The sequence below is a fragment of the Haliaeetus leucocephalus genome, unplaced genomic scaffold (assembly GCF_000737465.1).
Source record: "Haliaeetus leucocephalus isolate CR32 unplaced genomic scaffold, Haliaeetus_leucocephalus-4.0 Scaffold656, whole genome shotgun sequence".
Taxonomy (NCBI): Eukaryota; Metazoa; Chordata; class Aves; order Accipitriformes; family Accipitridae; genus Haliaeetus; species Haliaeetus leucocephalus.
In genome coordinates, this window is record NW_010973092.1 from 13,789,215 (window position 1) to 13,811,927 (window position 22,713).

General features: G+C 37.7%; 1 protein-coding gene across 3 annotated transcripts in view; it reads right to left on the minus strand.

Annotated features, from left to right (window-relative positions):
- The window catches only part of GABRB2 (gamma-aminobutyric acid (GABA) A receptor, beta 2), a 172,778-nt gene that overhangs the window by 65,681 nt on the left and 84,384 nt on the right, over positions 1-22,713 (minus strand). For all 3 annotated transcript variants that reach the window (XM_010579117.1, XM_010579119.1, XM_010579118.1), the window contains one exon: positions 9,503-9,585. In XM_010579117.1, coding sequence (XP_010577419.1) covers positions 9,503-9,585 — 83 coding nt within the window. The remainder of the gene's footprint in view (positions 1-9,502; positions 9,586-22,713) is intronic.

Genomic DNA, 22,713 nt, shown 5'->3' on the forward strand with positions numbered 1-22,713 from the left:
AATGTCATCTGAATCCACAGTTTTATGATGACTCCAACATGCGTTTTCCAGTCCTTCCCCCACTGAAGTAATACAGCATTAGCATAACTATTTGAATTGCTATCAGCGGCCAAGTGCAAATACAGATCAGACTGATAACAAACAATTGCCTTCCTGTTCCTAGATGTTTTGCACACTCATCTAAAAAAAAATAATTAAATTTCATTCTTTAAATGTATGTAATCTAATTTGATGAATGAAGGACAATTACAGTTACCCAAGAAAAATACTTCTCATTGCTGAAACATCCTGATGAATAAAAGGATATCTGAAGCCACTTATAGTACTGCTTATTATTTAAATTCCAAAAGCTAAGGTATCCAGACAGATATTTGTCTCAGCCCTTAAAATTAGGGATAAATACCTAATAAACTATTTTTTGAGATAAAAGGCTCAACATTTTGAAACTATTTCCTTGGGGGAGAACCATCAGACAAAGGGGTTTTGGCCATTAGCTACATCTTCATGAGCTTCTCAACTGACTACTCTCTGCTGCTTTGTCTCCGAAAGACATCAGGAACTGAATATAATTTGATCAATAGGTAAAAGCTGAATCAATGGAGTATATTTTGATTTCTCACAATGAAAATTAATTGATACTTATTTCCTGTAAAACAGTGCGAGAGATGCTGGGGAAAAAAACAAACTATCTTGGGAAATAAAATTACTGTAGAAACATATTTTAACTCTTTTCACAGGTATGTGATCACTGCGAGATAATCACAATCTCCATTGCCTTCTAAGGCGTAAGACCTGAGGTCAAGTGATTCCAGCATCTGATAAATATTACTATTTCATAAAACCTGTACCATGTGAAGAAATGATTTCATTTTGAAAAAGATAATTAACTACTTAAGTAAAATGATACTATGGAGGATAAGTAATCATTTGCTTTCAGTGCCACTTCCATCACTTTCAATGATGTAAAAAAAAATATTTTTAAAAAAGAACCTAACCTTTAGAAGTTTTTATTTTGTTTTAAATCCCTCCTCTCATTTTGACTCACCTTCAAAAGACAACTTGAGACTTAACATGTGGGCACAGTAATTTCACTCAGTAAGTTTGTTTTCCTTGGGAGAAGAAAGTACGGTCTTCTCTCCTCAAAGGAAAAAAACAATTTTAACTTTCTCTCCTCTGAAATCCCTAGTGTATAGGAATTGCAAGGTGAAGTAACATTTCTCTAAACCTGTGAATAAAGTAAAATGACAACTTACATGAGAATGGGGAAAGAAACCACCAAGGATTATTTATATATTTATATAAAACCTTCCACATTCAGTCTCCTGGTATGAACAGGAAGTTAGATAAATTGTAGTAACTGCGAATTTGCCAAAAAGTGTTTTCATTTTGTAATGAGACATGGATTTAGTTGAATAAAACTCCTGTCAAAAAATGTAGATGGTCTAGGTTTTTTTAAAAAGCATAGACTAAAATATATTTGAAGTTTGCTCCTCACAGCAAGCCTGACGGATATTCTCAGTTCATCATGAACTGGACACATCCAAAGAAAAAAAATCTTGAAAACTGGAAGTAGACTTGAGCACTACAAATGAATGCTAAAACATTTCACTCTTCCACAAAAAACTAATGTAGTAATTACACGTTACCATTTCTAGCTGCAAGTGAGACACAACTGCCACATACAAGTGTTTTTGACAGAAGTTGGAGTAAGTGCATTATTTACAAACAGCACTTTGTTATTTAGGTCATTTCACTAAGTCCCAAATAAACCTTTGTTTAGCACTAAACTCTGTGCTCCAAGTAAGCCACGTATTACAGGAAAGCAAAACACTACATATCAATAGTGGTTTTGTTGGTTAAAAAAGAGAACGGGAGAGAGAAAGGATTAGTCTCACATCCCACTCCAAAGTCAGGTATGTTAGCTGTTATGAACCCAACGCAAATAAACTTCACAAGAGTGCATAGAAGCTGCAACATAACCTACAGCTGTCACAATGACAGAAAAAAGTATAACAAATTAATGTGTCATTAGGCCAAACTCAAGAAGTACTTCCACCTTAACCCAGTGATCAGGAAATTGCTGGTATTGCCACTTCAAAGCAATGGCTACTTATTACCAGGAACAACAGCCTCCGATGCAACGCGACCTCTTGTTGGCAGGAAGACAATGCATGGCAGCACTGAGCATATTTTTTCTGCACCTTTGGCAGATCTGCGCAGTTTCAACTGTGATTCTACAGTTAATAATGATCAGGTCCAACACTTAGAAGCACCAGGCAGCAAGTGAAAAATCACAGGTGAGCAAGCTACTGTTCAACTAAAAGTAATTGCTTTTGTGCCTAAACCAAAATAGGAGAACTTGGCACAACAATTAATATTACTGATAGACTCAACAAACACCAGAGATTCTGCCTGAATTGCCTACTGACTGAATCAAGGCTTTAAACCATTTTAAGTACAGCAAACTTCTAATAAAAATATATGTACTCCAAGGAAATTAATAAAAATAGACTACAATCTCAGATCACACACTGCACAGACCTAAGATATGTAACAGTATCACAGATGTCCTTTCCAATAGCACTTATAAATCTTTTTCTTGAAGAAGTCACCAGTTACAAGGTGTTTGAAGAATGCTAGACCTACAGAAAAACATTTGCCTGAAGTATGAGAAGTTATAACAGAGATCCTACTACTCAGTTTAGTAAAAAAAAAGTTAACATTTACCTTGTAAAATTCATACCTTCTGGAAACAGGACTGTATAGTGCTGGCCCATCAGCTTTCCACACTTCCACATAATTTATTGCATGTAGGATTATCAGAGTATTTGTTAGAAATATATTCTTTTCTTTTGGAGGGCATCTTTCTACAGCATCAGAGATGCCTTCATGGACATTTAGTTTTTCCTCAAACCTTTAGCAAATTAATCTGGTGCTTTTTGAATCATATTCAAAGACTCTTTGAACTGGATCCTTTTTGTTTCCAATAAACCCTTGATAAAAGGCAGGGTTATATGCAATAAGGGCAAATGTACTCTAGCTCAGACTGGATCTAAAAGGCAAAATGCTTTAGAAGTTTTAAAACCATTTGCATTTTGTCGCTATATCTTTATGATTCTATATATTCTTCATATTCAGCTGCAGAATGATAAAAAAAAAAAAAAAAACAAAAAAAACAACCCCAAAAAACCCAAAAAAACCAAAACCCCCAAGCTTCAAGCTATGAATTTCTCTGTGGAAATCTACATTGCCTATATTGTCCGGTGCTGATAAGCAGAGATTGGATATTAGTATCTTGGATTCCCTTTTAAATTTAACTCCAGGTTGCTTCAAAGCATTAGGAAGCTGTTGCAAAGCTTCTGTATATTCTTGGCTCATTTGCAAACACTACGTCATCTCGTCTGTGTTATGAGAGCTTCCAAGATGTAGACTGCTGCAAAGATACACTGAGATATAAAGAAAATAAGAAATATAATTCCTTCTTGCCTACTGGTAGGGTAATGTATCTTGGATGTTACTTGAGTTCCAGTCTGAAAGCCTGACCAAAGTCCCCGGTTGGGGGTGGTGGTATCAAAATCTTATAAACACTGCAAACGCTGGTTCCCTTGTACACAACCCGCCCTGATCATATGCGCTGATGGTTAGTCTAAATTTCCTTCCCCTCTTCAGACTTCCCAGAAGAATGATCTACCGTTGGGGTTTTTTTTTTAGCTCTTACTGAATCATCCTATTTACACACTGAAGAGGAGTCAAGAATTTCCTGTTCTGTGTTGCCAGTGTGTGTTATGCCACTGAAATTATACCTCTTCTCTTTTCAACATACTTGGCACGAAATTACTAAGGACAAATAAAGAACGAAGTACCTGTCCCAAGGAAGCCACACTATAAGCTGATGTTGCTGAAATGGAGAGTGTGGGTACAGAGGTGGAATTCATCACCGTTTGCTAAACAGTCTATTTTTCTTTCCCCCACAAAATGCTGTACAGGTTGAATTGTCATAGAATCCAAATTAAGACATCCAAACATATAGATGATGAACAAGGAGGGAAAAGGGGCACTCTGACGAGGTCAGCTTCTACTGATAGAGGAATATCCTCCCTGTACAAGGGCCACTATGCAAAACAGACAGCTGAAGGGACAAAGGGGACAGGACACATGTAAACTTGATAAATGGAAAGAAAAAAACATTTAAAAAAACGAACCACTATTAAGATTCTAACCTTCAGTGGCCCAAAAGTCACGTAAAAGTCACGTAAGCTTTCCACTTACTGTGTAACAGTTGGAAGTGAGACGTTCCCGTGGTATCCTCCTTTGCTGAATACCCCACTTCCTTCCTGGGGATCGCCAGAGTCTCTTGCCTGGCATCAAGCACATTCGCCTCTAACCCAGAAAACCCTTGCCAGGTCTGCTCCCGGAGTTCGACCATTTGTCCCGTGTGACCTGATTATAGCTTTGATCGATGGCCAGAGAGCCATCTGCAAAGTACTCAAAGCTTCAGCAAAAGGCATCTTTCATTTCTTTTCAGTGCCTTAAATGTACTTGTAAAGTCACCTTGAGCACACAAAGATGACTTTTGTTTCTCTTGTTGATGAGCTCTCAGATGATTTGACTGGAAAGTGTTTGATACTGGGCTGCAGTGCCACTGGGAAAAATGATATTCTTTCGCCTCTGTTCTTTCTGGCTTTTTCTAGATTCTGTTATCGAATGGAAGTTTTTAACTTATCTTAATGTGCTTCTGTGGCCTTTTTGTCATGAAACAGAAAAAAAAAAATCTAATGATCTCCGATCCAAACACCTCAGGCTGTTATATAAAGTGAAACGTTCCGAAAACAATTATTTCTTATTCATCAGCAAAGCAGTTCTTCCTCCCCATCTGCGTGTCCTGTTCTGATTCTGCTTTTTTTCCCTGGTCAGTACAGCTGAGTGGCAAGCTCCCTGTTTGCTAAGGCTTCAGACAGCAGGGCTTTAATGCACTTTTTTTAATGCCACATCTTTAATACATTATGGAAAATGTTTCTGAGAATATGCTTCTAATGAGAACCTCAGTGTGTTCTCGTTTGTTCCACAGCAACAAAGAAATGGAAAAAAAAAAAAAAAAAATCAGTCACAAGGCAGGCAGTTTCTGAATTATACCTCAGTATAACATAAATACAGCTATGCCAAACACTTTATGAAATGACATAAGAAGGAACTGAAATAATTTTTTGTCTTTATGTGGCACCACATAATTGAAATGGACAAAGGTCCAAATGTACCAGATGAATCTGGAATGATTACATTTAAAAATATTCAAAAGAACCACAATAATTTCTCTCTGTTATGCTAGAGGATGTGCAAGATGATATTTTATTTGTTTATATGAATATGAAGTATTCTTCAAATTCCCTTGTACTTCTTTTTGCCTTTGAGCTCCCACTAGTCTTATGGTTGATTAGCTAAGATATTCCTTTCAACAGTTACAACTCCAGAGAGGCAGGAAACAGCAGAGAAACAAAATTATTCTAGAGCATCATCAGAAACTCAGCGATGCATACTGTAGGGACAGAGGTAGAGAGCAGAAAGGAGAGGTATTCTACCGAGTCAAGTCAGTATTCAACTAAGTAGGAAAAGGCTCTCTGTTGCCTGCAAGTTGGGAAAATAAGAAATGAATACACAGGAAAACTGATATCCTTCTGGTATTGTAACTCTGCTATTCAGTGTGTTGGGAAATAACAATAAAAAAAAAAAAAAAAGGGAGAAGTAGAATAGCTCAGATTAGACCCCCCTTGGAAAAGATGGCCTACAGGTTTAGAAACATCATAAAAAAATGGAACATCAACATATTTCTGCCCTTTAAGGATGAACAAAGCAAAAAATGATCACGGAGTTGTAACTAGCTATACATGAAAAAATAGGATTTCAGTTCCCCAAACTGATACTCTTCGAACTAACAGGAATAGTCCTTACACTTTCAGCATCTAGTCTCACTAACACTACCTTAAACTGAAATGCAAAAAATGCTGTCTCTTGTATCTTAATAGATGATACTACCTCTCCCATTTCATTTTTTATATTTTACATACAACCCTTTTCCACCATAATTTCTAATTTGCAAATTAATCTAGATTCATGCAAATCTAGATTAACAAAAAATTTATATTAGCCACAAATTTCAGAGAACACAATGACACATGGAAAAAAAGTAACCCAGGCAGCTAAGAAGCCAGTCAACTCTGGCATCAATAACGGGGCAGGGGTTGCGGGGGGGAGGAAGGAGGAAGCAGAGAAAGAATGGAAGGATATTAGAGACATTAACAGGTATGGAAATGGGATAAAAATCCATCATGACTTACTCAAAGGATCTGGCTAGACAATAACTCCTTTTTTAAAGAAAGTATATCTAACCTGGACTTTATTAAAACATTTGATATAGGACTATGTAAGAACAGACAATTAGTAAAGATATATGAAAGATGTGTAGGAAATTGTACTGCACTGAAAGAACAGATCATGCTCCGTACAGAGACTGATTATAAGCAAAGCTCTTCCTTCTTGGCATTAATATTCTTTAGTATTTGTGTGTTAATGAAATTTCTAATGAAACAAAATCTGCAGGCACTGTTAAGACAAAGGATGATCAGAACAAATATAGCAAGAACTGGATAACCTTGAGGACTGTAGCAATATTAAGAACATTGGTTTATGTGAACAGTATTATGAAAACTCATGTGTTATTAGTACTATGCAAAAAAAAATTCTACCAAAAGCTAGAAGCCACTGCTGGAAAATGAGTGAGGAAGGGAAAGACCTTACTGTACTGTTGCAGGAAAGACTATCATCTGTGAAAGTTATACAGTTGTGAAGAAAGGCAAAGGTGGCTCTTGGAAAAAGGGCAGGATAAACACCACAGTCTAATAGAGATTTCATCTGGGATACTGTTTATGGTCCTAGTTATTCCTAATGAAGAACTAGCACTAACTAGTTCTAAATTTCTCTTAACACACTCTTGTATGAGAAAGCTAAAAGAGACTGTCATATTTGATTTCATGAAATGAAGCCTATGAGAAACTATGACTGCTTTCTTTAAATGTATTATGAAGGTCCCAGCAGGGCTTCGGAAGACATTGAACTACAAAAAATTGTTGACACAAGCAGTGAGCACATTTTCATGCCTTCATAGCCATGAAAACACTTGGGGTAGAATTTAGAGAATTTCTAACCATCACAAGAGAGCAGTAGTGAAACAGACATCCAACAGAATCAGTAGGGCAAGAAACCAAGCTACTTTTAGCACGCAGCTTAACCAGTTTAAAGAAGTGATTATGACTTGAGTACCCACACTGAACCACTCAGAAAGTCACATTCAATCTTATTCACTCTACCTATCTACCCACCTACCAGCATTTTTGTGTGAAGCGATTAGACAGACTCAGGTTTTTACCTGAACAGAATGACATCTATAAAGAGCAATGATTTTCTAAAGCAGCATGAAAGGGTTTAAAAACACAGTTCAAGTATTATTTCTATCCACATTCTTTGCAGTAACAAAGGCCATTAAAGAAACACAGGCTAGCTACATGCAGTATCCTGATTTAAATCCATTTTACTTTTGTGATGCTATAACAGAGCTAATAGATCCACAAAGGAGCTCTCCTACAAGCATCCTGACTGCTATGGTAAACTGAACTCCTACCCTTTCTATGATGGAATGAGCACTGTGCTCTTCATACCAAGCAGAACAACAATTTCAAGATCTCGATACCCTGTTTTCCAGGATTGTTTCTTGAAAGATAACTGATCTGGCTTCAAACTTCTACTCCAAATCAGATGAAAGGGAAATTTCAACCTAGAGGTGCCACATTCTAAGTCTGAATGAGAACAAGTGCTCTCACTGAAAAGCAGAGACATAATTTAATTTTCAGGTTTGCATAAGGATTGACCTGGGAGGTATTTCCTGGGAATATTTCCCAGAGTGGGTCCTGCAAGCATGACAGGCAGGGGATATCTAGTTTGTGAATCCCAAGAAGGTTCAGGCATCTCAGCAATGCAGAGAGATGATAAGACTTTGCTGACTGTTTAAACAATGCTGTAAATAGAGAGAAAGGATGTCCTCCGACTCTCCAGCTTTCTACCTTACACACAATTGGAAAAAGAAAAATTCCAGGTCCTTACTACAACAACAATTAAAAGACACTGCATAGCAAGCCATATTCTCAGTAAAAATCTCTGTAAACCTGAATACAGTTATGGCAGTAGTTTTCTCACACATTAAGATCAGCTACTATAGTGGTAAAAGGCTCAGGTATAAAGTTTTGAATCAAATTCTATAATGAACTGCAACACTGCCCCCCCCCAAAAAAAAACCTCTCAAGGTTTTATACATTCTCAAAAGAGCAAAGTCCATCATCACATTTGCTGCTTGTGTATTTCAGCGTACAGAAGAGGTGAACTTTAATGATACTCATTTTGCTTAATTTATGCGTGTAAATTATTTCAGACAGCAGTGTCACAAGTTTAATTCAGGAAAGGATTTTGGCATATCTTTAAATTACACTAAAATGAATGAAACCCAGACACAAATTTAAAGCATATTCTTAAATGCTTTCTAGAATAGGGAGAAAGCAGCTCAGCTGTACCAAGTTCTTACCAGACTGTAGCACAAGCTACTGTCATTTTGTACTTCAGTGCACACAGAAATCCCACATAATCTTTTATAATACAGAATTTACTTTAAAAATACACATACTTTTGTGTACAGTATCTTAATACATGCCATTAATTTCCATTTTGCTTGACACATTCAACTTAATAATAGACCCCAGCTGAATTACCTATGGTTCTCCTGAAAAAGGAAATGTATCTTGAAAGTGCTGATACAATCTTAATTAGAGTGCCAAAACCCGCATGCTAACTTTATAAAAGTGATCAAGAATTGTTTTTTTTCTCTGATGTACTTAGATTCCCTAAAGATTTTTAAGTGAAAAGAGATATGAAATTTTATTTCAGACACAAGTCTTACCTACATAGAAAGTTTGATAGAGACACCAGCTATTAGATCAGTATATATAACAGACTGTGTTGTATGCGTTGAAAGTTTAACTACAGCACAGGGGTGAGAAAAAACCCCACAACCACAAAACACCTATTTCAAGGACAATTCTAACCTCTTGCCGTCATTTATAAATGGAAACAAGCAGCCACACAGTTCAGCAGTAAAGGAGGATAAAGAACTGATAATAATCCTCGTGCTCCTCACATGAACTCCAACAAGGCATTTGAATGAGACTTTTAAAGCTGTAAATTGTCCATCAAAACACAGAATAACTTTTGCTAATCCTTGTGCTACAAATTACTAATCCATCTGGAAAGCTATTTTTTTGCATGTGTTTACAAGGATTTAAATGTCATCAGACAGAAAGACAACTAGGTTAGTAGCATGTTAAAAAATTAAAAAAAAAAAGTCAGAAATAAAAACTCTGAAGCAGTTCACCACAGAATAAGTAGGATTTGCAGAAGTACTTACAGCTCTCAATCTCCAGTGTGCAGTTCTGCTCATCCAGCGGATATCTCCGTAGGTCCATCATACAAGCAGCTGTTGTTGTAATTCTAGGAGGGAAACAGAAGAGCTTGTTAATGTGTCTTGTTCCAATCTTTCCTTGATGGCACATAGTTGAAAGAAGAAAATATATTTCTACCTAACTGACGCTCTTGCCTATTTTTACTGAAATACCATGTCTGCTGCTTACTTGTAACTAATACTGTTCTAAGAAGGTTATGCCAGTCTGGTGGGCGAGCAGACAGTTTCCCCTTTACACACCATTATCACAGTACTGTAAGCTTTAATAATCATCAACCAATTTATCCTGACAAAATGAAGCATGAATTAGGATAGCAGTATTTCTTTCTTTTTATAGTGGAAGACTTCAAGCCAAAAAGGAAAGGCTCAAAGAAAGGTGGCAGAGGAAATCTAAAGAGGAACAGAAAAGACACATACTTCATATCCTGGGTTAATACCCCAATCTTTAACTACTTCTTTCTTTCTTCTGTTTTACAGTGCTTTGCAAATGAAGTATTTTTTATCTTCATGTTAGAATGCAAACATTTTCAGGACCATTTTCACAGAACACTGAGACCATATTTGTGCCTCCAGATTTCACCAAACCTACTAACATTAACATGTAAGTGTGCCTTTTAGATGTTGAGAGAAATATCTGTACTTTTGCTGATAAACCTCATGGAGGAATATGACCCCGAGCTGAATATGAATCAAGGCACAATTCTCAGCAGCATTTTATTAATGTGTTCCTATTAAGTCTTCTTACTTTGTAGACAAAAATAAATTCTTACCCCCCCATCCCCTACCCCCAGAGCATGCTATATCACTCTGTAGTAATTTAAAAATATTACAATTTGGAATCTTCCAACAGTCAAAATAGTATGTCCTGCATATACTCCACACAGGGCCATGTGTGGATTTAGTGCGTAAGCTGAGAGGTTTCTAGCCTTTCTTCTCTCCCCCTCTACCTGGTAAGAGCTCTTCTCCTACAGCTGCTAGAGCCTGGTGATTTATACAGACTCCTCAGAGAAACAAGGATCTTCTCACGCATGTTAAGTACAGCTGACTGGCCAACTGCATCTGGGGAACCTGCTTCTACACCAGTAGACAAATGAGACCATTGACACAGCAGTCAGCTGTACCAGCTTTCTTTGAGCTGAAAGTTGACCAAATGATTTAGCTCAAATCACAAAATCCAAGATGATGTGGGTGTGCCTCCAAAATGGGACCCAAGTAGATAGATGGAGTGTCTACAGCACAGGCAGACACCGCATGACGCGACAGGATCAGCAGCTACATCTTTCCAGGGTATTCATGAGAGACTGGGTGACCAACAGTTTTATTCTCAAAATCCTGTCCCCTGTGTGAGGGTTACTAGCCTTTCATAGTAGATATTTAGACTGTTCAATAACCGTTTAAAAAACTTCAGTTTAAAAAAAACTGTTTACAAACCTTATTATTCTTTTACATTCTTCGATCTGACAATACAGAGAACTCTTTCATTTGATGGACCTCATTCTTTCTCCTTAAATACCTAATAAGAGTTTGATAGAAGCAGAAAACTACAATTGCCTGACAGAGGCTCAAAATTCACTCAAAATTGACTCCAGCAATCCTTTCCACAAGGCACTTAAGAAACACTGAAGCTATACAATTTTTTCATTAATATCCTTACTCTGTCCTATCTAACAATGCTTCACTGTCATTTCCAGAAAAAAATCCCTGTAAATTTCTTCAAAGAAAAGAGAACCAAAGTAGGGGCAAGTTATTCCTATAAACACTTAGTAAGTCCTACCTCTTTCTTGTCAATCCAGACAAGATCCCTTAATTTTACATTTTGACCATTCGTATGTACTGGGCTCTCGGAGAAAAGGAGCACCTTTTTGGCACTAAGTTCTTTCTTCAATCACTACATGGGTACTCACAGAATTGTTTTTGAAAATACATTGCTTTCAATCAGTGTGGGTCACCACAGATGCTTCAAAAGAAAGTTTCCTGGAGTGAACAAAAGCAGGGGAAAAGAATCCTTTGGCTCCCTGCAACGGAAGTCTTCCAGCTTTTAACAAAATCAGATTGCTGAGGAATATGTTTGTTCATAGCAAATGCAAAAGGAGCAAGCAGCAGCATACATTGTTAAAAAAAAAACCTCTTGCCAGTTCATACTTGGTTCCTTATTTTACAGCTTGGAGGAAAATCAAAGAAATTGCCCTGTTCCAGTATCAAAGTAAGATTGACTATTTTGGGGAAAACTTCAGGAAAGGTGGACTAAGACCAGAAAAAAAATTACAGCTCGTGTTTTTTGTTTGGTTGTGATTTTTTGGTGGGGAGATTTGTTGTTTTTATTAATAACCTCAGTATTTCTGTATCTATGTGTATATTACAGTCAGAAGTTTTAGAAGAATTTCAGTAGTTCACAGAGGAACAGGCAGGAGCGTAGATTTACAGCCAAGGTTTAAGTGCACAAAAGAATCATGGTAAACGCTAACCTGGTTGACTACTATGTTTTCTAATACCTTTCTCTGCACTAAACACATTCTCCCTACCAAAGTCTACCAGACCAGGGGCTTCAACACAGAGACGAAACCACACCTGTGCTATCCTCAGCAAAGTCTCTGTTCATACTGATGCTGGAGCTGAGCACTCACAATTCTGACATATCTTCAGTAGGATTTGTAGGTGCAAGAAATACCGCAAAAGGGGCCAAAAGCTGCAGCCAGCTAGGGTAAAAGCTCTGTAGGGAACATTATCAAATCATTAAAAGACACATTGCCTTACCTCATCAGAAAGTAAAGAAAAAAAAGTGGCACAGTAGTGAAAATGGCTGATAGGGTGGAGTTTTAATCAAGCCAAAACAGCAGTTTTGAATAATGTATTTAATTCAACTCACTTGTTCATTCTTATCCATAATGCAAATCCATTGAAATAAAATAAGAAGTCTGTCCTTTCCTCTCTTCATACCTCCCTCATTTTTTTTCTGACTTCTCTCACTTTTATGGTAAAGTAGACAAAGTTCTCTTTCATCTTCAAAATTATTTAAAGAACAAACCTATGTTTTGATAATTCTTAGTGGTTTGCAATTCATGGTGAATAGCTAAACCAAATTACCAATGCAAGAGCATGCAAGAATTACCACCTTAGAATACTTTTAAAGTCAAGACACGTGACCTATACCTTTTCAGACAGAGGAAGAAACAGCAGTTCATTACAGCAGTTAGGAATACTTGAAACAGACATAAAGCCTCTTCCCCAGAGGAGAGCTATTTCAATTTTCATAAAAGGATTAAAAATATTTTTATACAGCCTGGACTAGTGCACAAAATAGAAAATTGTATTTTGCATAATATAACCTTGAGAACAAACAATGAAAAAGTGAAAGCTTTTAAAAAAAAAACACACTGTGACTCAACATATTACAGTCATTAGGGATGATAACAGAATAACAGTGCTCTCAGAGAAACACTGTATGAAATGAAACATGTTACAGAACTCTCATACACCAATCTTTTCATCTGCCGTTAAACAAAGAGAAACCTTGTGATATTTTATTTTATGATTCCTAACAGTGCAAACCAGTCTTTAGCTTCCTCTTTTACGATCTATATTTTGCATGTAGACTGATTATGGAACACACGCATACAAAAAAGCACAAACCCTGAAGCACTAAACTGACTAAATAAAGTATTATGAAGTAGACCTAAAGAAAACTTTGTGTGTCAAAACAAGCATAGCTACAGTGCAAAGAAACCTGCACCACAACTAACTTGCATGGAAAGTAAAGTTTGCTGTCAATAATTCGAATAATTCAGATAAACTTTGGGGAGGTTCTATGATTCAAATAACAGCTGGAAATTGGCATTGCTCCTTTCACAGTTCAAAGTTGAAGGCCATAAAGAACTCGTTTATAACACTTCCAAACTTCAAGCGATGCAGAAAATAATACCTGTAACAAATCCTATCCCAGCAGTGCTAATTGTTCTTGTTTTTCAGTGCTATGCAGGGGACAGTTTTTCAAAATCCCATAGATTTTGCTCTTCTGACAAGTTCAAGTGGGATTTGAAATTCAAAATAGCAACGTAAACAGTTCTGACATCACGAGTGAAGAAAAAACAGCACTGACAGACAGGAGAGCAATGCTAATGATACATGGAGATGGACAGAATCCAATTCCCTCTTGAAGCTGCAGTGGCTCTGCAAAGCTATGGGAAATAAGCGGCAACAGAAACTTATCACTGCCCTGGAAGGAAGCAGCCCTGACCTGTAATTACAGGATTACAGACACAACAGCAATGATGAGCAAGAAGGTGACAATTTCAGATAGCTCCTCTGAGTAGAGTGGTAGTATGAGAACTCTATAACACTCTCTTAACTGTAGCACTGACAGATCCTGATCCTATTGAGTCAAAGACAGAGCTGAAGCCCAGGAAAATACAAAGACTAACTCCTTCTTTAAATGTATGTGCATACATCCTGTTGAAAGCAGCGTGAGATTCTGCTTCAGATTTGCCTATCTGAAGGCAGACTAAGACTCCCCATTAACAATATCGGGAGCAATCCAAAGAGCTTGCAAGGATATCACGCTCTCTAACAGACTGCATCTCTTTATCATGGACTTCATAAGAATCCTCTGCACACACTGACTGGGAGTCACAACCTCTCTGAATTAGTTAGTGAAACTATGTACTGCAGCTAAACCCACTGTTCACTTCTGCTTCTTGGAAACAGTCCGCCTGCGCGACAGTTGGAAACATCAGTGGCAGCAACAGCCAGCAGAACCAATTTCAAATACGTGGAAATCTGGGAACAAAACCGTAATGTGATAAATCTTTCTCCCGAACAATAATATTGGATTTAGACATACGTGTCAAGGTTGTTAGACATACTAACAGATCTACTTTTAAATTAAAATAGATTTATTGCTAATTATAGAGTTCACAGAATTCTTCCTCCTTCTGCTTATTCACATAAAAGATACACTTCCCTTGTACGATCATAGATTAAGAGCTGGCTTCAGCAAAGGATAAAAACCAGTGACATTTCTACAAGACGATAATTAAATCTGAACATTCAGCTACTGACTGCTATAATCTTTCAACTGTAAACTGCATACAGAGCTTATCAGTGTAGTTTTATAGGAAAAAAAATAGCAATTGTTTTATTGATGTTGATGTCTCAGTTTGAGATGAAATGATATGCTTGGGCTACCCAGAATCTATAATATGCTCTCTTCTAATACCATTCTCAACATTTCATGAGTATTCCAACCTACGTTCCAACTTAGCTCATTTTTCTTACTCCATTTGGGACTTGCTATCTATTGACATGTAGATATTTTCCCCTTGCCTCTGTTCTGTGCAATCCTTGAATAGTTAGGTACTCTCTGAAAGCACTAAGTGTATTTATTAAAGCTAGAAGGCACAACCATAACACAGGTTAAGGATAAGGAGGATATGATGCAAAGCGTTTTCTAAAATAATACAAGATAGGAAAAAACTTTTGTAGCTGATAAAACACAGGGAGTTAGAACACACACAGAAACTTCAACCTCATTAAGTTTTGTTGTTGTTTATATTCCCAGTAAAAGAAGTATGCGAGATTTTTAAGAGGAAACTAAAATAAATGCCTTTGATCTTTCTTAGGAAGAACCTCTGCATTTCTCTGCTGAAGGATAGCCTGTTGTGCCACCTGCATGCCAGCTAGGAAGAGTCATGGAAAACTGGAGAATTTGGCTGTTATTTCATGGTAAAGGAATTCCAAATCAGAAGAATCAGAGTTTTGCTGCAGATTTCCATGGAGTGATGCTCAATTTTCTGCTATATCTTTCCACAGGTAGCTCTGTAAATTGTTCTTTAAATTAGATAGCATTGCCTACTATGCTGTCACTGAGTCCAAAACTCAGCCACGACATCATGTTCATAATTTAAATCCCTGCAAAAAGCACACATCACTGCAGTAAAATCTTCTGGTACAGTAATCTCTGCTTTAGACTGAAGTTATTCAGGCCTTTCTCTGAAGTAATATGTGTTCCTGTAGAAGATAACACCCATATAATACAATGCAGCAGCTATGGCAGAAGAGATCAGAGGAGCACTTCATAATTTTAATATTTTATCACTGTATCCTCATCTTTCAGCATTCACTTCATTTCTCCCCTTCAAAAGAAATAAAAATAAATAAAAAGGAGAATGCTAAAACACTACAGGACTTACAGAACAATGAAACAATACGAGTGTGATGGCTGAGTGACTCAGTATGTAACAACCAACCTTGGAATAAAGAGCTAGGACATCTCCTCCACTTATACAGAGTTCATAGTCCTTTTGCTTTATGACCATCACTGGAACACTGAAAGTTTTACTTTCAAATATTTTGCAAAACACGTTCCTTATTCTGGTTGCAAAAACTGTGTGTCTATTTCACTCAGATAATGTCAGCATTGAAATAAAAAGTGCATTATTTCAGCTTCTTTCTCTTAAAAATTTATATTGCTACCGCCCAAGACATGTTGTATACTACAAATAAATCATATACACAACACATCTTTAAATCAGTTGTGTCCTCTTCAACAGGAAAAAGAAGTTTATAATTCATAAATTTCTTGGAGAAAATTGTATAACTCAATGCATTTCAGAACATCTGAAACATCTTTCTCTCAACCTTTCGAGGCAGGCTGTTCTAGTAATTCAACTTTATATACATGAGTGTGGTCGGTTGACCCTGGCTGGATGCCAGGTGCCCACCAAAGCTGTTCTATCACTCCCCTCCTCAGCTGGACAGGGGAGAGAAAAATATAACAAAGGGCTTGTGGGTTGAGATAAGGACAGGGAGAGATCACTCACCAATTACCATCACGGGCAAAACAGACTCAGCTTGGGGAAAACTAACTCAATTTATTACCAATCAACCAGAGTAGGGTAATGAGAAATAAAACCAAATCTCAGAACACCTTCCCTCCACCCCTCCCTTCTTCCCGGGCACAGCTTCACTCCTGGATTCTCTACCTACCCCCCAGCGGCGGCACAGAGGGACGGGGAATGCGGTTTATGGTCAGTTCATCACACGTTATTTTCTGCTGCTTCATCCTCCTCAGGGCAGGACTCCTCACACTCTTCCCCTGCTCCAGCGTGGGGTCAATCCCATGGCAGACAGTCCTCCACAAACTTCTCCAACGTGGGTCCTTCCCACAGGCTGCAGTTCTTCACAAACTGCTCCAGTGTGGGTCCCTTCCAAGGGCTGCAGTCCTTCAGGCACAGACTGCTCCAGCGTGGGTCCCCCACGGGGTCACAAGTCCTGCCAGAAAACCTGCTCCTGCACGGGCTCCTCTCTCCACAGGGCCACAGGTCCTGCCAGGAGCCTGCTCCAGCGCGGGCTTCCCACGGGGTCACAGCCTCCTTCGGGCACCCACCTGCTCCGGCATAAGGTCCTTCCCAGGCTGCAGGTGGAGATCTGCTCCACCGTGGACCTCTGTGGGCTGCAGGGGGACAGCCTGCCTCACCGTGGTCTTCCCCACGGGCTGCAGGGGAATCTCTGCTCCGGCACCTGGAGCACCTCCTCCCCCTCCTTCTTCACTGACCTGAGGGTCTGCAGGGTTGTTTCTCTCACATGTTCTCACTCCTCTCTCCGGCTGCTGTTTTTTCATCCCAGCAACTTTTTTTTCCTTCTTAAAAATGTTATCACAGAGGCGTTACCACTATCGCTGATTGGCTCAGCCTTGGCCGGCGGTGGGTCCGTCTTAGAGCCGGCTGGTATGGGCTCTCTCTCGAACACAGGGGAAGCTTCCAGCAGCTTCTTACAGAAGCCACCCCTGTAACCCCCCCCAGCTACCAAAACCTTGCCACACAAAGCCAATACAATGAGAATATAAGAAGATTAAAATTTATTGCATTCTCTTTAAAAATAGCTAAATTACAATTCTGACATTACATTACATTTAATACAGACTCTCTTACACTATGGAAGAGAGCTAGAACTTTCTAAGGAGACGCATGGATTTGATAGCTTTTTAATCAATTCTCAGCGCCTAAAATAACTGGTGCTTAGTTCTAGTGAATACATTGGACTGTAAACATACCCTACAGTAACATTTTTTTATTCCAGGATGATAAAGATCAATGTTTAATTAAATAATTGAAGAACTAGGGAAAAAAGGGAAGATCATCTCCACAAAATACCCACTGCTTCAATGCACAAATTGTGCAGATAATACTGCCACTAAAAATGTAGAAATAAGGAAGTACGGGGTTATCATAGGTAAAATAGTATGAACTTTGCCCACAGGCTACCTTTTTATGCCTTAAGAGAGTAGCAACTACAGTAGCACTAGTCGACCTCCAGCAACTGCTGGACACAGCTGCTCGTGGAAACTACCTTCAAGGCAAATGTCGGTAGTGTCTACACAACTTGCGGCTCCCGCACCTTAGTCTGTTAGTGAAGAACTTGTGCTCTGGATGATGAGCTCACGCAGAAACTGCATTCACTTCTTTGCTGTGTTCTTAATCTATACTTTCAATGACCAAGTCAGTCCTGCAAAATCCTTTTGTCTCACAAAACACCACCATGAATATTACCAATTACTTGCCTATTCAGGGAGACATCTGAGTGGAAGGCATTTTCACCATTCTGGAGAAAGGAAGTTCTACCTAAGTTAAAAATTAATGTGAAAGTCAAAACAATCTTCAGTAGAAAAGGCACATTCAGCTTTAAGATTGCAACTTATTTAGTAATTCTTACAGAAGAAGTAAGATAAGAGCCAAAGCTCCTATTCCTCTCGCTTTTGTGAGTCAGAATAAGACTTTTTTTTGACACTTTCCACAGGGAAGTGTCAATAGAAATAATACATTTAAGTGGATTCTTCATAAGCTGAATTACTCTCAGATCCAAAAAGGTGGGAAAAAAAAGTCAGTAAAAACCCTCTAGCACAGACCTGAATTATTTCAAGAATCTTTGCAACAAAGCAGTAACCCATAAAATTCTAACATTCACAAAATTCCAAGACAAAAGTAAAATGAACTCTCCCTGTCCTAAAGCAGGAGTCACATTTTAAAAGCAGTCAAACAGGGAGACAGTTAACAGCCAAAATGAAAGCAAACTCTATAAAGCATAGTAGAATAATACACACAAGTTATTACTTATTAATTCAATTGTGATTAGAAATTTTCATCCACACAGACTGGGATGCAATAATAGTTGCACTGTCTATGTGACCGTAGGTCTCCAATTAGACCATTTACTTTCTATGCTTTTTCACCCCCCATTAAACAATCTCCTATATACCTTTCTAATTCTAGCAAAAAAAGTTCACAAACATCTAATTTCTTTCCTCTTCACTCGGCCCTAACAGAACTTCACCACTGCTAGGAATGAAGTATTTAATCAGCTTCTTTTCATTTCTTCTTCTACTCTCTGTCTATAGACAACCTGAAATTCCCCCAAATACATCAGAAACTTTTTCAGTAGCGTGTCAAAGTGACTAGTACAACCAACCATGGGTGATTTGCTCCCCGTGAAAGAGAATGGGCAAGGGAAAAAATCCTCCTCTGAGCAGATCTGCAACCACAGCATTGTGTGCTAACACTGGTGCCTTTGAGTAACCATTGCTGTCCAGTCTATTTCTAGTGCCCCATTTATGTAAACTTCCCAGACAGCATCACTCTAGGCCACCTCTATCTATAACAAACTCTCAAACAAATGTATATTCTTTTTTTTTTCCCTGTTCTGCTTTTACTGATGACAAAGAAGATGTTCTCCCATTCGTTTCTCCCTGAATAAGTCTAAAAAACAAACTGCCATTCACCAGATACTCAGATTCAGAAAACAGAGCACACTGAGTGATCCCCCAAAATAAGAGGCACAGATCTCATGTATCACAAGGGAGCTCATCCTGACCAATTCAACCCACTACAGCACAGTTACCTCACCTACTACAGCTGTAATGCGTTCTGCATGCCTTGAAGTACTCTTGCAAAATGGATCTCCTTACCTCAGTAACAAATACCTCTTTCATTCTCTACCAGAGAGAGGTCAGCCACTACCAAACAGCTGTATAATTTTATATTTTTTTAATTTCTGATGACAGCTGCAAACACAGGCAGTAGCTAAGCACATCAGAAAGGCCTTTGTGTTGATGTAGCTAAAAATCTCTGCTGTCCCCACCTTCCCTGTCCCCTCATGCTTCTTCTAAGCTTAACACAATGCAACAAGCAAAAAAGAGAATGAGAAACTGCCCCTTTTTGTACTACTATTGAACAAGCTGATTAAATCTACTGTAATCTACAATAAACCAAATATCCTTGTAATTGACTATTGTCATAAGATCAATATCTCTTGCTTTGCAAATAAACATTTCAGCTTCGCTCTGGTATTTAGGGAACAGTAAGAGACACATATCCAAATACGTAATTCTACTCTGCTGACATCCTTTCAAATATCACTGTAATATCAACTGTCAATAAAGAGAGAATACAAACAAACAATACAGATGATCTTAAAGCTCCAAAGCATCTGAAGTACTGCCCCCAGACTTTATGCCTACTATGCTAACATATTAACACTACCATTGGCTAGATAAGCACATTGACACTAATGTATTACTTCACTTTTAATTTTACTGAATGACCATTATTTGTAGTTAGTAGGTGGCAATGTTTCACCCCCCTGTGGCAATAAGGGGTAGGGTGTGAAGTCCATGACAGATTTTCCAGGGCTCAGAAATACATGTATCACTGCTACTGGTAAACAAAACATAAATGGATATTACATTTCAGTGAGGTCGAGACTGTCTGTACTACCATTGATCTTGTATCTACAATACTAATTGCAAGCATGTTTGAGTATCCTCACGCGATCAGCATCTCCAGGGGCTGTGTACAAGGTTTTAAAGATAAATAAACAAGTATAATTACACCTCTAATGAGAATCCTGCTTTCCACCCTCTTTCCTGCCCCTTGCTTTTGATTGCAAGCTTCGTGATTTGGTATTCAAACCCACATCTTTCAGGACTCAAATTGAACCCAAAGACAAAGGAAAATAGGAACCCTTTTTTTAAGTACTCCTTGGAAGTACCTATCTTGCTATATACAATGGGTTTCAAAGTATATGAAAGTGTGATTTAAAAAGAAGAAAATAAAAATACCTTTGAAACATTTAGAGCAATTCAATAAAGTTCAAAACTGAGCAGCCATATAAAAAAACACTACTGATTTCATTTTGCATTCATATGCATCAGGAATGACAAGCAACATGAATACGTTCACACACACATACATATACAAAACATAAATAATATATGCTCCTTAATCATCCTTCCTTGATGCATCCTGTTTCTGATTTGTAGGGCTTCTCCCTGCAGTTATATTTTCCTTTTTTTGCAGCCAAATACTATTTTCAATCCTTGCCAAACAGACTAACAAGAATTGGGTTTCAGTGATTGAGAAGTATTACATACCATCTAGTTTGTTATCCTTGATTTGACACAAATCTTTATCATCAATAATTCATGAACTGTACTTCACTGTTGCATCAAAGTCAATTCTTAGATTTAAGACAGAAGACAAAAGCTGACCAAATTATTAATGCCATGAGACCCCAATTACTACCTAGCACTTATCTATACAGTTTCATTCTTAAGAATCTTTTTTTTTTACCATGATTTTTATTTAATTTCTTTACACTATTTGATTTACTAATTCCTATAACTCATATGTTAACAATAAATCTATCATCTCAGGTTGTTTAGGTTTTAGTTTTTATAGCAAAAAGTTACCATCATACAACCAGAAAAAGAGTAATAATTAGACTGATTTGTTTTGTTTTGGCAGCTCTGATGTCAGCACACCATACACACTGCATACAAACATATCATTGGGTAGTTTCCATGGCCAGTTTTCAAAACCATGTTAAGTCATGCACTTAAGAGTGTAGCCACAGCAGTACTGAGGGCCTATTTCAAGATATTAGAGTGGTACAACTGACATAATACATAATGACCTGGAACGTCTCATAGAATTAAAAGGGCCAATGTGAAATTACAGATAAGTCCTTGAGGAAGGATTTAACGGTTCTTTCTGCAGCAATTGTCATGTCCATAGACTAGTTATTACTGAACAGTATAGAGTTTATCCATGAGTGAGAAAGTTTTTCCCTAGGACAGGGAGAAACTAAAAGGGTGGAAAGCACTCAAAGAAATTAGATACCAAAAACAGGGGAAAAAAAACCCCAAACAATATACCTATAATAAAATTTAGTTTTGATACCGATGTTAATCATGCACCATATAGCAAGTACTTCACACTAGTCTACTTGTACAAATACAGATCTGCAAGACCTGTAGATCCAAGTATCTTTAAGTGCATTACAGGCATCGGTTACTGAACTCTCACAAAACGGCAGAGGGATAGGGTAACAATATTTTTAAGGCAGAGTGAATGCCTTCAGTGGCACAACCTCAGCCAGGATTCAACAGACAAATTCTTTAGTCCAATGTGGCTAATCATAGACTACTTCCAACTACTTCTCTGGCTTTTAACTTTTTGTAGGAACCCCTCCTCCTCACGTGCTTGCCATGTTCTACAGAAAGAGGCTGACACTGCACTGGTAAGTGGGTGGGAGGCAGCATTATCAAACAACGAGGGACAAGCAACCATGCTGCTGATTGGTTTTGAATTGCCTGGTTTTGTTTCAGTGATGTTTTTATTTCCAGAAGATTTGTTTTGGTTGTATTAAGCATATCACATAATTTATTCTGTAGAACAGATTTTTATTTAATATTTTTTTAAAATATGTATTATTTATCAATTAATGTTTTAGTGCTCATATTTACTCTTCCAATTTACCTAAGCAGTTGTGTATGTATGCTAAACAGGATATCAAATCTGGTACTGAGTAAATAAGATGCCATGTCTGACAAAGATGGATAATAAAAATACAGATAATGGGTAAGCAAATATGAAAAAAAATGTATTGTGCTAGTATACATTTTTTTCCATTCCAGGACAATATTTTGAAATTATAGAAGAGAAATTGCTCACTTAAAATGACTACCAGAATTCTTAAAATTGGCTACAATTTATTCCAGTTTTCACTGATCATGATATGATTAAAGTAGTGTCTATAAAGCATAGATGAAAAAGACATATTATGTAAAGCACCCTATATGTGCACACTAAGAACTAACCCCCAGGGAT